The 16,386-nt window shown below is 40.0% G+C and overlaps 1 protein-coding gene across 2 annotated transcripts in view; it reads right to left on the bottom strand.

Moving 5' to 3' along the window:
• The window catches only part of TENM1 (teneurin transmembrane protein 1), a 649,974-nt gene that overhangs the window by 6,488 nt on the left and 627,100 nt on the right, over window positions 1-16,386 (bottom strand). The window contains exons 28-30 of one of the 2 annotated variants that reach the window (XM_020976349.2): window positions 6,608-6,904; window positions 3,235-3,622; window positions 117-1,337 (exon numbers count right to left, since the gene is read on the bottom strand). In XM_020976349.2, the coding sequence (XP_020832008.1) occupies window positions 117-1,337; window positions 3,235-3,622; window positions 6,608-6,904 (1,906 nt within the window). Of the gene's footprint in view, window positions 1-86; window positions 1,338-3,234; window positions 3,623-6,607; window positions 6,905-16,386 lie in introns of those variants that run through there. The other variant, XM_020976350.2, reaches the window with a different exon arrangement.

Here is a 16,386-nt window from a genome sequence, read left to right as displayed (position 1 = left end):
AAGGAAGAGAGATGTATGATAGCTTGTGGGTTCCCCAGCAGGAAGTAGAGGCAGTAAGAGCCTATGAGCAAAAAAAATGACACCAAGTTCTTTGTAGTTTTACATTGTTCAGATACCTGTGGTATATTTAGTAACATCTTGTATTCTGCCAACGGGATAGTTATTTTCAAATGAGTAGAGGTTGAATGGTTTAGGAAGAGTGTTCAGATGCTTCCACACGTGATGATTAGGCGTCGTCCAACGTCCAGCAACAACGTCATAATCTCTTTGTCCCAAGTGGACTAATTTTGTCAGGGAATCATAGAGTCCTCCATGAAAACCAATGACGACCTGAAAGTCTGGATAAGTGTCTTGATAGATATCACCATAGGGTGTGTACAGTATCTCTTTTATCACCTGGCCTCGGCTACTGAACACAGCCAGTGGGGTTCCTGTATTGTCACAGGCTACATAGTATTCTTCCCCACTGCTTAGCTCCATTGCAATGAGGTGGCCTTGAAGATCATAGTACAGTGAGGTAATCTCTGAGCTCGTGTGATTGTAGAGATGGGTAACTCTAATGGGATTGCCAAGATCTGCATAAAAGAACTGGAGGTGCTGTCCTAGACTGGATTTACTGGCGACCCGTCGCCCAAGCCCATCGTAGTAGTATTGCACAGTCCAGCCAGAAGCCCTATTGTAGGCTTTGTGGAGTAGGCCATTGGAATTATAGTCAAATATATCATTTCCCCTCTGTCGCAGAAAGCCATCTTCATCCATCTTATACTGAATTTCTCCTAGTCTAGTGATGCGGTCTCTGAGATCATATCTGAGAGGTGTCAGGCGAGCACTATTCCCATGGCTTAAGAGGTTAATGTTCCCGTTCAGGTCATAACTGTAACGCCACTGGGTTTTATCATTCACAGAGACAGTTTGAAGCTGACCATCAGCATCATATTCATAAAAGTACCTTGTTATATTGGCTTCTACTCCTACTCTTATGTCACATATTACCATGCGGCCCATAGTATCATATTGAATGGTCATCCAATAGGCAATTGCCTTCAGGATTTCATACTGAACTTCAATCACTTGTCCATTGGCACTGAAGATCTTGGTGTGTTTCATGACTGTAGTGGTTATGACTTGGTTTAAGTCATAGTTGATTACACTGAATTTTCCAAACTGCTCTATCCTCCCAGAAACATCAACATAACGGTATAGATCTATCGGCAAAGGAGTCTCATTTATTACAGCTTGCATGCTGGTGACCCGAAAGTTGTTATAACTATAGTCAAATCGTGCATTCACAAGGCCTTCTTCACTGAATCTGAAAATCTGACGGCCAATAAGAGGACCTGCATAGAAACAAAAGCAAAATCACACTGATGATAAAGTTAGGTGACATGTATTGCTGAAAATTAAGACAAGTCTACTTTAGTTTTAAGCAAACTTTAGTTCTTTTTTCATTTTAATGCTTTCTGAAAATTTTTTGTGGTGAGGCAATTGAGATTAATTTAATTGGGGTTAATTTAATTGGGGTTAACTTGCCCAGAATCATACAGCTAGTGAATATTATGTGTCTGAGGCAGGATTTGAACTCAGGTCCTCCTGACTTCAGGGCCAGTGCTCTATCCACTGTGCCACCTAGCTGCCCCTTTCCGAAATATTTCGATATCTGGAAATACATAGCCTGAAGAATATAACAGTACTTTCTCTAGTGCTCTCTGTAAAGTACTGAACAAGACCATTCTATAAGGATCTTCTTCTACAAAAATCAGGCAAATATAGAATCACAACCACTGAGGAAAACCAGATTTCTTTTATGATGAAATGTTGAGGGCCAGTTATATAGTACCAAAACTCCTTGATTTGGCCATTTGTGAGTCACACATTTGGGTATTCACAGCTAACCCCCAAACGGGTTGATTGATACAGAATCACAAGCTAGGAACTGAGCTTACACTTTTACCTCCGACCTACATTTTTTGGAGCCATTTGGGTAGGTACAAATATGGATGTGTGTAGTCTGATCAAGTTGAATAACTATAGAGGCTGGGACCTCTAGGAATCTCAGTCTTTCTTATATCCACATTGCTAATGTCAAGGGCCCTTATCTCACACACATAGCCAGTGCAAATATTCTGTCTCTGTCTCCCTCATCCAATCCCATAATGCACAGCTAGGATCATGCTGCTTCTGTGAAATTTTGTTGTGCTTCCACAAAGCTTGGTTTAACTACAAAGGACTATAACAGAGTATTATTCCAAACTGGAGGAAGCTAAGGGGGTTGGGAAAATTTTCTTTCTCATGTGAAACCTTGCCTTCTTCAGAACAATGAAAGTGCCTGTGTTACTTGCCATAATCAATTATTAGAAATAAATATTTTACTTCTTAGATCATTCTGACAGTCTCTCCCCCTCCCTCTACAGTTGCTGAGCCTCTGATTCCACCTTGTATAATAATCATTAATCTGGCTTAAGACTCTCGTTTGATTTTTTTTCCTTCCAAGAATATAAAAATGTTTACATTGTAAAAATACACATTTGAATGCAAAGCAATTCCTCTTTGTGCTAAATGTGCTCTCCTATATGGCCATAAGTAATAAAGCTACACCTTGATTAAGTTGAACATTTCCTACTCTGAGTTAATCCTCAATACTTTTTTGCTTTAGAACCTTCTATGGTTCCTCATTACCTGACAAATTAAGTACTGACTCCTTAAACTGGAATTCAAGGTCCTCTAAATATGGTTCCAACCTACCATTTCAGCCATCACGAAAATATGTGGCTGAAATCTAAGGAAGAACTAACTAAAATTGATTCTTTTTATGTCCTCTCTCTATTTCAACCTTATTACAACATATCCTCTCTTTCTGACTCTCTTCTCTAAACCTGAAATGCCCTCCCTATCTTTATCTATTGAAATACAATCATCCTTTAAGATCTAGCTCAAATATCACCTCCTCTGTGACATGGTAAGTGATTTATCCCTCCTATAAACTCCCACAGCACTTTGTTTGTACTTCTCACAGACACTCAACCATAATTCAGAAAGAAATGTCTTATATCTATCTCCTCTACTAGATTGTTGCAAGCTTCTCTGGGTCATAGAGTTTTTTTTTTTGTTTTGTTTTTTTTTAGATCTTGGTATATCACACAAAGTCTTGTACTTCATAGTGAGTATTCAGTAAATGTTTGAATGAATACTGGTGTAATTTAAAAAAAAACAAACCTTGGGAGCTTCATAACAAACCTGTTTGTCTGTATCTGATTGTACAAATAAATCCATCATGCATCAGATGTATTGTCTTAATCACTCCCGAAGACTCTTCATATGTAAATGTGACTTGCGTGGTATCATAGAGAATCTCAGACAGTCTGGACTGTTTAGTATACTTGTAGAGAACTCTGCGCCCTGTCCCAAGGTAGAGTGTCTGCAGGAGTCTTCCATCTCTGGTAAAATCCTGGATAAAAGAAGTGCTACTGTCTGGAGGGGTGTAGATATTCCGATAGTAACCTACTGAAAGCATGGTTTGTAAGCTGTGGCGCACCATGCTGGGCATGGTCACTGAAAGGAGGCAATCCGACTGGTCATATTCAAAGATATAGCGTCGCTGGCTATGTAAAAGGAGCATCACAGACTGAAAAAAAATCAACACAAAACAGAATCTTCTGACATTTGAGTTACAGGCATGGTTTTTAGAAAATCATGTTCATACATATCAACCTATTCCTTAAATTCCACATAATAGAACTGTTGGTGCTCTTGAAAAATACATAAAATCAAAATTTTGCAAATTGAATTCTATCCTTAGTACATTAGGAGAACTTGTTTCTTCTCCTGTGGATAACTACCTCCAAATGGATCTATGTTACAAGGAGAGATTTTTGTTTAACTTTATTTCTTGAAGTGGGACCAAAGAAAGCTGTGCTGAAATGGCCCTTATACCCAGAGAGATGATTGATAATCCACAAATGGTAACACCAGCCCAGAGAAGCAGCTAGGTTCAAATCCTCCTTCTGACATTACTGTTGTGACTTTGGGCATGGCACTTAAAGCTCCTGAACCTCAGTTTCCTCAGCTGAAAATGAAGGAGTTGGACTAAATAACAGCCTGTCTCCAAGGCTCATTCCTGCTCTAGATACAGAATCCTATGAGAAAAAATAAATCAAATATATACATATCCAGAAAGACATGAAGTCTGTGGCAGGGAAGGCTCACCCTCTGGGTTCAGCTTTTGAGAAAATACTCATTCAATATGAGCTGGTATCTTTTTGATGTGGGAGGTGAAAGTGCTCTGCCTCCTACTGTACCTCCCCCATCTGCCAATCAACCAATAGAATCTGGAACAAGTCAAGGTCAACATGCAATATCTTGAACTTAAGTCAAAGCTGGTTGGATGGGTAAAGTTCATAAAGATGTTTTGTCTACAAGGTGGTTTCTCAATAAAAACATCCTTATGTTTTTTTTTTATGTTGCTTTCCTACCTGGAAAGCCTGCTTCATTGTTCTACCCCTATTCAAATCCTGTCTGTCTTAAAAAGCTCAGCTCAAACACTAAAGGAAGAGTTGACTGACCACCATGGAGAGGTAGCAGAGGGCTACTAAGCCACGAGATCTGGGGTTCACACCCCACTTGCACAGGCCACTTAGTAGCCATAGCAACATTTCTGTAGTGCTTCATGGTTTGATTGCACCAAGGACTCTGTGAGGTAGGTGCTATTATCCCCTTTTTCAGATGAAGAGATTGTCTTGTTTCCTCCTCTAGCTTACTAACTTCTGGAGAGCAGGAACCCCCATGGTGCTGCAGGCACTCCAGAACTGTGTTTACTACCATGGCTTCTTTTACTTTTCAGATGCAATTTTGACACTCATGCCTAAAAGTCAGTGGGGGAAAATGAGCAATTTGCCACTGAGCTCAAGTTTTCCTGCTGGTGTGAAAAAAAATCTTAAAGGAGGAAAGGCCACACTTGACATGATGTATGATGTGCATCTGCAAGGGAGTTGGCCGGGGGGGGGGAGGGGGGCGGAGAAGGGAGAGGCAGGCAATGCCAGGGCTTTACTCTGACAAAAAGGTGGCTATCTTGGGTTTTCCCTCTTTTTCTATCAATCTGCCATTATGAACAAATGGCATGTCACCATATGGCCTGCACACATCCACATCAGGTGCCAATGCGCCTGAGCCAGCCCCAGGGCTCTACTTTTTATAGTCTTTGTACCTGCCTTACCACACGTTTATTGTTTTCCCTCCTTAAACTTCCATCTCCAGCCTCCCTATGGTAAGCCACTGCCTGAACCCTCTTCCCTTGGGGTCCAGATGCCACTCTATGTCCAATAACCCTGACTTTGTTTTTGAAGCTTCTTGCCAGTGACAAATCCATGAGTTACAAGATTAGAAATTTCTTTGATATAAACACTATGTTTCTTAGCTATCATTTACTTCCTTTTCCGCTTTGGGCCACCACTATAGCAGGGCTTTGCCATGACTCCTTGGGGTAGAGAGCTTGTTTAGCATCTCTAATGCTGCCCCAAGAATGTGAAAAGGCCTTTTATTATTACTCAAATGACTGAGTGGGAGAACTATATCTATTCTAAGTGTTTTAAAAGACTTGAATAAAATGCCAAAATATTTCCCTTCTGCAAACAAAAAGACTTGGCTCTATATGTGGTTGAACAGGAAACTAAAGAGGACAGGTATTAGAAATGTGCTAAGCTGAAGCATGGAAAATGACCACAAGATGGCAATATCACCCAGAACACAGGGTTCAGCCAATCAATGCATTCTGTCTGGCTCTGTGTTCTTTTAGGTCTTTAAGGTCAAAAGTAGCAATTGGTCCAAATTTATCCACCTAGAATGTCTAATTAAATAATTACATAAATTAAATTAAAAATAAAGTGCAGATGTTTTAAAAAAAGCAATTTCCAATGAATGATTTCGGGGAATGGGCATATTTAGATTTTTCTCAAATCAAAACGTAAGTGTGCTTGCTATGTTCAGAGCACTTTCCTAGGTGCTGGGGCAGTTCAAAGTTCAGATGGGACACATTCCCTCATATCATGGAGCTTAGCATTTTCCAGCTCCTATTAAAAGTCCTATTTTTAGGATTCAAAATACCTGTGGTTACCTTCAGGAAAATTCTCATAAATCAGGATGGAAAAAATAAATGACTCACAATGGGGAATGTTAATAAACTAAGTCCATAAATCACCATCCATATCATAAGAGAATTCACACAACCACAGATTATTACTCAAACCATTGTGCAGGAAAATACTAACAAGTACCTTATTCCTACCATGACAAGTCTCCTGGCTAGAACAATCTTACATTTTTCCAGCAAATATATTACCTTCCTATGAGCTTTCATATAATAAAAAGAACATGGACAAATATGTTAAAAGGAACAGAAAGCAAAGCTATTACTCCAATTTGAATTTAAAACAATATATGGCAGGGTATGGTCTTCTAAGAAAGTTCTGAGCTGAAAAACAGCATACCTATTCAATTAAAACACTTGCTTTGCTGTATTACAGAAAATGTTAGTCAGAAAGCAGGCTTGCCATGAAGGTAATGACTCTCAGTCTCATTTAGATTCTTATGGGCTTTTTAGCACATGCACACTTACCTTCTCTAAGTAAGTGTAGCTCCATATTTTCCCATCAGCCCAGGTTCGTGAAATTATCTTTCCACCTTGGTCATATTCCATTTTCTCCGTCCACGTCCCTCTTTGAATATAAGTTACCAGTCCTGAGTGTGAATAGGTGATGTTTACTTCATTATATCTGCTGATGGGAGACCACAAAATTGGGCGACCAGTCTGGTCATAAAGAATCCGGAGGGTGAATTTCCGATGGTCATCATAGATTTTTCCTGTGCGGCTTATGTGATCAAAATCTATGGAGAGCAGGTTTCTGTTATGGGCCTAAAGAACGACACACATACAAAACATTTCAAAAATGGTGCCAGATCAAGCCTCTTTGACAGGTGGGGGAGGAGCAGAGAGCATGAACGGTGTTCTGATTCTCCTCCGGCCAACTTTAACCTTCTCTACCTCTACTCCCAGTCTCTCCTTGAGGATGGCAAATTAGAGAAAGGAAGGATGATTGTAAAAATGGCAACAGAGGTAATAATTTCCTCTTCTTTTCCCCCACCTCAAGTCCTGAATACGTTGTCATAGCTTTCAGTCATTTAGGATTGTTTTATGTGAACTAGATGCTTAGTAAGGAGAATTCCTATACTACCAGTCAGATCCTTGCACCTCTCTCCAGAAGTTCCAGTCTTTAGTGTCATCACTCAAACATGACATTAAATCCTAGACAGAATATTCTGGATTCCATGCTTGTTACCACCAACCTTCCTATAAGCACAATCCTGTATCCTCTCCTAAATCTTAACTCAACTGTTGTTCCAGGGAGAATGTGGCTTAGAAAGTCTGATAGTTGATGCAGTTAGTGGAACACAAACCAAGAAAACAGGATCGAAACAGACTTGTGCTATTTTTCCCACCTAGCAACCTGATTTACAGATGACTGAGAAACTTGAGTCAAAGAATTAGCAGTCACTACTCAGTGCTTCCAAGAGAAGCCATCAGAAATGAAGTCTAAGTAACTCTGCTAAGGAAATATTAGCCAAGCTATTTGTTTGACATAACATAGGTAAAGCAACTGGCAGAGCTCAATTTTTTCCAATATTTCAATTGGTTTGTTGCTGTTGGATAGATCTAACTGTTGATGTCGACAAAACTGGTTTAAAAGTGAAAAGCTCAGCAGATAATCTGGTATCATGTAAATAAAAAAATCAAAGAGTAGCATAAGGAATGATATTATAGGATATTAGGGCTGAAAGGTACTGTCAAGATAACTGAGTTCAATCCCCCCATCCCCATTTTTTTTTATACAGAGGGGAAGGGTTGGATTAGAACCCATGTTACTGAATTTCCATTTGAGGACACTTTCCACTATTTCTTTCTCCTGATTTTAGTCGAACTTGCTTGTTTATGCAACCAAATATAGCCTTAAAGAATCTATCTTTAAAAATAATTACATGTCAAAAATATTTTAATGGAGCTAGCATAAGTTCTTTATTGTGTATGATACTTCTGGAAAATGGATGACAGGAAATCAAACCAGTAGCACCAGGAAGATAGAACCTAAGTCAAAATTTAAATAAAACACAGTCAAATAATAAAATTCTCAGAATCTCAAAAGAATTTTAAAAAGCAGGAAAGAAGGGGGGCCTTACATTACCAGATTATCATTAACAATCCTCAAAATTACTTAGTGTTGGTTAAAAAAATGGAAAAGTTGTTCATTGACTCAAACCGGATATAAAACTCAGTCAAATGCAATATTGTAGGGTTTGATAAATCCAAGAAAATTAAACACCGGGGGGAAATTCCTCTTTGGAAAAGGACCCATCTCCTCTTTTGAGAAAACTAGAAAGCAGTTTGGTAAGATAACACCATACACCACAAAAAACTCCAAATGAATACACTACAGAAATATGAAAGATCACAACATGAAAAATTAGAGGAAAAGGAAAGGAAATACTTTCATAGCCAGAACTTGGGAGAAGATTCTTAACCAAAGGATAGAGTTGGTTATAAAAGATAAAATAATCCAATTCTATTACATGAAATCCAAAAGAGCTTTTGTGCAAAAAAGCAATGTAAGTAGAAAATGAAGAGAAACAGGTGAATTGGAAAAAAAATCCTTTGCATCAAATACCTGATAAAAAGTGACAGTCAAGATATACAGAGAGTTGACACAAATAGAGCCGTTCTCCAGTATACATGTTGTCAAAAGATATGAACAGCTATCAAAATTAGAACACATGAAAAATTGCTTTGGATCACTAATAAAATAACACAACTCTGAGATTTCAATTCACACCCATCAAACTAGCAAAGCTGATAAAAGATGGAAATTTAGTTAATGCTGAAAAAGGATGTGTGGGAAGATAGCTACGCTAATAGATCATTGGTAGGATTGTGAAATGATACAGCTTTTCTGGAAAACAAGTTAGAATCATGCAAGAAAAGTAATGAAATTGACCATAGCTTTTGACCCAGACATCTCAGTACTGGGAAGTCAATGAAAAAGGAAATACTCCTAAAGGCAAAAATACTCCAAAGGGCATTCTTTATTTCTAGTTTTACTTAACACAAGGCTCAGGACAAAGTCTTGGGGTACAACCATAGTTAAGAGGTGTGATGTGTAGATAAATGATAAGCTGGTACATGGGACTGAGGAGTGGTCAGACAGAAGGAGACCTAAGACAGCAGAAAAGAATATCCAGGAAGAAAAGGTGGTCAACAGTAACAAATGCTACAGAGAGAAAAGTCGATAAGGATGAAGACTGAGAAAAGACCATGAGATTTAGCAGTTGATAGATCTTTGGTAACTTTGGAGAGAGAGAGAGAGAGAGAGCAGTTTTAGTTGAAGGCAGGAGTCAGATTACAAGGGGTTGAAAAGTAAGAGGAAAAGATAAGGAGGCCATGAATTTGGCTATAAAATGGGAGCAGAGATATAGGATGATACTTTACACAGAATTTTCTCCAGCCTAGCGATGTCATATCTCAGAGGAAATGGGTAAGTGCTATTCCCACCTCTTAAGATGGAACTTAAAGGTCTGTGGGGTTCTTTTTAAGGGTTGGGGAGACTTGTACATATTTGTAAGCAGCAGGGAAGGAAGGAAAGAGGGAAAGGCTGAAGATCTACTGGAGAAGAGGCAGGTGGCTATGGGATCAAGGGTGCATATCTGATAGAGATGAAAGCAACCCTAAAATGCTGCCAATGGCAGCATTACTGGCAATGACCAATCTTGGTCCCAGAGAAGAGGTGGAATACTAGGGTACAGAATGATGCATACTGTCACTGCTTGTCATTTTTGGGATTGGATTTTGCTTAAGTCTTTCTTTGTTACAACAAACTAGGATTCAATTTGCAGTGAGTATGATGATTCTGAGGTACAAAAAAGGCATACAAGTTCTTTGATGTTGTTTGGCAACCTTAGACACACTGATTTCAACCACTGTGCTCTCAGTTTCTTTTCCTGCAAAATGAGGCTAATGCAATAATTGCTTTCCTTTCCTTCCCTCTCACCTATTGGCTCCTGGGAAGAAGCATAACACAAATCTGACAGGGAGAGTATTTATTAATGAGAACACAACATCACAGCTTGTAAATGATCAGTAACCAATCTTGCTGTATGATGTTGTGGTCTGTGAAGGTGTACTGCATTGCCTTGTGATCAATACTTGCTATGTAGGGTTTAGAAGCCTAGCAGAAAATAAGCATTCTTTTTGGTGCTTTTCCTGTGGTTTTATACTGCTCATTTACAATAATTATAACAGTTAAAGTTACATTATAATGATAGTTAAAGAGCCTATGTAACAACTGATTTTCTGTTCAACTAAATCAGTGACTTTATTTGTCTGATAGATTGTGTTTATATTTCTTAATAAAGCCATTACAGCTGCACAAATAGGGATCAGGGCTGAAACTCCACTGGGAGGTTGGCCCAAGCCAATGCCATTGTTACAATGCCACGTTCAAATCTCTGGATAATGCACGCTGCTTTTGATGCTCCTGTTAAAATACTGGTTTCAAATGCAGAGCTTTGGAAATACATGTCACATCAAGCTCTGCACTGAAAGGAGGTGGAGAATAAATGCTACACATTTAACTCAATTTCTGTTACGAGCTATGTGTGGGAAATCTGAGAAAGGAAGAAAGTTTTCCAGATGCATTCTCTATGTGATGCTCCCTTGACTCCAAATATCAGCTTGGAACTCCAAGCACTTACTTCCCAGGTAGGGTTAAAGGTATGTATCTGGCAAGAGCCTGGACACCTCGACTTGAAGCTTTGCTTTGATGGTTGGTAGTCGAGAGAATGCAGCACTGTGTATGTCTAAACCTTGGTTTGGCATTGCCCCTGAGGGGCCCTGGCAACAGCAGTTGATATTTTGGGACACCAAAAGAAGGGGTGGAGGGGCTCTGAAGGCAAAATCTCCTCTACTTTGCAATTTTGCTAAGGGATAGCCTGGCTTGAAACCAAATTACTCCCCCCCCCAATATTTGATTTAAATTTGGGAATGAGAGTTTCCAGCATTCTATTTCTCAGAAGTGTGATTTATACATAATTAAGTCAAATTTGAAATTGTGTTGAGTAACCCGTATGCTATGACTCATTTTAATGGTGGGTAGATGTTGCATGAATTCTCAAGGGCCCTTCTACCTTGTGCTGCTGTCCCCTCAGTTTTTCTGTTACAGAAGAGTGGGTAGGCCAACTGCCCTGGTTATTTACAGACTTGATGGCAAGGTCTGGAAATGAAATAGCATAGCTCTTTCACTGAACTAACCTGGAAAATGGCATGAAGCATAGAAGAGAGAAAATCTGGAATTTGGACACCTCAGGGTGGGGAGAATAAGAGTAAGCAGTGCTGCTGCCATCATTTTCCTGGCTGGTGGCCAGGTCAAACAGTGTTATTATATTCCGCCTATGGTCCATTCCTCTACTTTGCCATTGCAGACAGCTGGACTATTTCTCTTTGCCGAGTCCATGTCACTTATTCATATTCCTAAGGTGAAATTTATAAATTAAAAGAACACACACAACTGTTCTTCTCATTTATATTAAAAGCTGTGATTCTGGAGGATGCTTTACCCTTTCCCATGCATTGGGGAGAAAACCCCAATTGCAGTAATTAGAGATCAGTCTTTGCTTTGTTGTGCATATATACAGTTTTCCCACTGATTTTATGGTTTAAATTGTACATCTGATGCTTTAATAAAAGAGGGTAGCTGCAGTCCCATGGTTTTGCTTTGGGATCCTGTGGAATGACAGCCTCTACACACTAATGGCATTCTCACCCATGGATGGAACAAATGATCATTTGGATCTAGTTTGCTTTTAGTTAATGTCCAATCTTTGATTGTTACAGCACTCAGATTTCTCTGTGCTAAAGAGAGATGTATTTATGGAATCGATACAGTAGATGAAAAGTTAAATTAAACGGATGCAGAAGGACCTCGAAAAAGAGATGATGCAACTAGATTTTGGGCCGGGGAAAATGGATTTGAAAACAAATGATGTGTTACGGTGTTAGTCGGCTTAATATTGCCAGTGAAGGATGCCTCCAAAATAGCCAATCCTGGATTTGCTCAGACCAAGTGGGACATCATGTTTTCTGTTGGTGTAGGAAATTATTTCTTCTTGGCTTTGACTTGAAAACCTTAGATTAAGAAAACACCACTGGCATGGCTTTAACTCCCCAAAGAAGGCAGTGTCATGTCACCCGGTGGGAGAAGAGTGGGTGTGACAGGTGTCCTACTGGAGGAACAGTTGGTCTAGATCACCTTACCAAATGGGCTTTTGAAGGACTCTGCAATTTTGTGCATGAATAGCTGGCATTTGATGTACCACTGTGCTTGTCTCTATGTTGGGCTGGTTTTTCAAAGAAGGGCCATATTGTACACAGAGAACCAAGATCATCTCATTTGCACAGCCAGGCCCACGCAAAAGCTCACGATGATCATGGGACAAAAGGGAAAAGTGGGTTTCTAAAAGTCTGGATATTGGACCACTGAAGAGATCAAATATCTGAATTTTTTTACCCTTTATCTGGACATTTGGGTGACATAGAAACAGTCACAGACCTATTCTCTTCTACCCACCAAAAGAAGTTTAAAAAAATTACATATATATTTTCTCAAATAAAGTCAGCTAAGGGAGTTCGCATCTCCTCCTAATTTTTTCCTTTACTAGAGATTAAGAAACATGATATAGTAGACAGTAATTATTTCAAAGGCACAAAACTATACAGTGGAGCAGTGGAGCAATCAGAAGATCAGGATTCTAGACCTGGATCTTACCACGTAGTAGTAAGTGTGACCTTGGGCAAATCCCTTCCCCTATCCCCCTGGGACTCAAGTTCTTCCTCTGGAAAGTGGAAATAATAGTAATACCTGATATACTTCCCATATGCAGATGGTTGGTTGACAAGTATTGTTAATTCCACTGCTCTCACATCCATCCCCTTCTTTCTACTCACCCAGCCATCACTCTAGTTTATGGCCTCATCACTTCTCACCTGGACTGCTGCAGTAGTGTCTTAATTGGTTTTCTGGATCTTAAGTCCTTCCTGTATCCTTCCTTTATCTATTCTTTTTATATACAGCTAACAAAGAAATATTCCTAAACCACAGGTATGACCATGCCACTCCCCAGCTCAAAAACACTCTAGTGACTCCCTCTTGCTTCTAGGATAAATTACAACTCTTCCATCTGGTTAAGGCCCTTCGCAATCTGGCTTCAACCTGCCTTTCCATGTTCATTGTAGTCACATAATTCTATTGTCTAGTCCAACTGGCCAACTTGCTACTCATTCTCCGTATATAACCTTCCAGTATTTGTTTCTGTGTTTGTACACAGGTTGTCCCTCATGGCTTAGTTTTAATGTTTAAGTGACCTGCCCAGGAGACTTGAACCCAGGACTTCCAGGTTTCAAGGCCAGCTCTCTGTTCCATATCGCCTGATTGATTTATATCATCACTCCTTTCCTGAGTTGCCCTTGCCCTTGACACTCATCTGCCCTTGATCACATGATCCTTTGGAAGTGCGTGTTTGATCTTTCCAAATGGAGGAGTACTAATGCTCTGAAGGTAGGAATCAAGGCTGGCCCCAGTGGATGGGGCAGCCACTTTTGTGGTGTGATTTGAAGGTTGACAAAAGGCTCAATAGCCCTGAAATAGATCACCTACAAGCCTGATACAGGTCTACTTAATACGGAACCCATATTAATATTCTGTTAAACATATGATTAACAGATTGCTAGTAAGTCACCTAGCAGAGTTCTGAGTTGGACAGAGGACAGGGGAGGGACAGCCCTCTAATTTCTTGTCTCTGTATCTTCATCAAAGCTCTTCTCCTTGGATCTCTTTATCAAGACTAACGTTTCTACTTTTTACTCCCGTCTTTTCTCCTCTAGGTTCTCTTTCTGTTCATCATTCCTACTCTGTTTTGCATTTTCAACTTCTCCCCATATTTTGTCTCCTTTGCTTTTGCCTACAAATATACTCAGATCTCTGCTATCCTTTTAAGGACAACAACAACAAAATTAAAAACCTGACCGAAAACATCACTTGGACTCCCTACCTCCTTGAGTAATTCTACTATTTCTTTCTTCCCCTTAATGGCTAAATTTCTAGGAAAAGAAACCTGTACTTTCAGTCTTTGCTTTACCAGCCATTTTATTCAATCTCTTGTAATGTGGCTTTCATATCCTGTAATGTTTATAAAATGTTCTTTCCAAGGTAACTAATATGGTCCTTATCCTCAAATCCAATAGCATTTTGCTTAATATTTATTCTACTTGATCTTACTGCTGCATTTGACATTGCTGACCATTGCTTCCTTCCTTCTCAGTTCTGAGACCCCTTTTTCCTAAGTGCTCTCAATGATCTGACTTTGGTCCTCTTCTTTTCTCTGCATATACTTTCCTTCCTTGACAATCTCATCAGCTACACTGGCTTCAATTTAATCCTTTATGTAGTCGACACCCAAGTCTTGATTTCCAGTTCCAATTTCTCCTCTGAGCTCCAGTCTCACATTTCCAAAGACCATAAATTCCTATTGATTATCACCATCCCCAAACTCCGATCTCCCTCAGATCGCAAGCATAATCAGATCCTTATCTTAAAAACAAACAAAAAGCCCCCCTTCCCTAGTCCCTGATACACTTTTCAAGCTATTATCATCTCTTCTCCCCTTCACTGCTAAATGTCTAGAAAAAGTAGTCTACACTGTCTGCTTCTACTTCTTCAACTTGCCCCTATAATTTGGCTTCTGACTCCATCCCTCTATTGAGGCTGCTTTAATAAAGAGCATTAGGTCTTATTGGTGATGACAGTTACCACAATATCTTAATCACCAAATCGAATGGCCTCTTTTCAGAACTTATCTTCATGGTCTTTATGCAGCATTTAACAATATTGACCATTTCTACTTTCTTGATACCATCTGCTTTCTCTTGGGTCATCCTCTTGAACTTGGTCTCCACTGGTTCTCTCTTCTAACCTCTCAAGTCCTGTCCTTGACACTTCCTTTCTTTTCTTTCTGTACTTTCTCCCTTGGTGATGTCATCAGTTCTCATGGCTTCAATGATCCCTTCTCTGTAGATGACTGCCACCCCAATATCTCTCCTGAGCTCCAGTCTGACATCTCCAATTGGATGTACTGCTGTTATCTGAAACTCAACATGCCCCAAACGAAATTCATTTTCCCCACAAACCTGCTCCTCCTCTTCCTCACTTATCTATTTCTGTTGATGCCACCACTATCTTTTCAGTCATTCAGGTTTGAAACTTGAGCCATGTTTGAATTGTGCCTGTGTCATCACATCTGATTAGTCCGGCTGACTTGAAAGATAGCAGAATCCAGGTCCACTTCTACTATCTTTCTCACATCTGTCCTCTCTACTCTCAGTGCTGCTATCCTAGTTCAAGCCTTTATCCCTTTGCACCTGTACCATTATAACAGTCAAATTGATTTCTCTGCCTCTAGTTTCTTCCCTTTCCAATCCATCTTTCACATATCTGCCTGAGTAATCCTCTGGAAGCACAGTTCTGATCATGTCACTGTCCTGCTAAAGGACCATCAGTAACTTCCTACTGCCTGTAGGATTTAGAATCCTTAGCCTGAGGATTTAAGGCTCTACACAATCTGGCTCCAATCTACCTTTCTAACCTCAAGTCACACTATGCCCTTTGTGTATTTGCACAGGTGTCAAAGTTTACTTCTATATTTCTGCCTAATGAAAATTTTCAAGGTGACCTACCTCCTCCTCTATAGAGTCTTCCCTGATTCCTTCCCCTTTCATCCACCTCTGAGATACATGGCATCCTTCCCATCCCAGTTACTCATTCTGTAGGTTGCCCTTGGCAATATCTATGTGTACCCTTGTCTTATCCCTTCTCCTAGACCAGGGGTGGGGAACCTGTGGCCTTGAGGCCACATGTGGCTTTCTAGGCCCTTGGGTGTGGCCTTTTGACTGAGTCCAAGTTTTACAGAACACATCCTTTTATTAAGGGGCCAAAGGGCCACACTTGAGGACCTAGAGGGTCACATGTGGCCTTGAGGCTGCAGGTTCCCCACCCCTGGACTAGACTATGAGCTCCTTGAAGGCAGAGGCCATGTCATTACTTATCTTTCCATCTAGTGCTAAGAGCACAGTGGGTGCATAATCAATGTTGGCTGAATTAGACTGAGTTAAATTGAGGATGGGAGAGGAGGCCTGGGTGAGGCACTGTTGTTTCTAGGACCACAATGATGGCATGCATCTAAGGGAAGAGGAGCCTAGAAAAGTTGAATTTTACTGACTGGCCTCAAGTCACATCTCTTACC

This window comes from Phascolarctos cinereus, unplaced genomic scaffold, assembly GCF_003287225.1.
Source record: "Phascolarctos cinereus isolate Bilbo 61053 unplaced genomic scaffold, phaCin_HiC Scaffold_8;HRSCAF=390, whole genome shotgun sequence".
NCBI classification, from domain to species: Eukaryota; Metazoa; Chordata; class Mammalia; order Diprotodontia; family Phascolarctidae; genus Phascolarctos; species Phascolarctos cinereus.
This window is presented reverse-complemented; position numbering and strand designations above follow the sequence as displayed.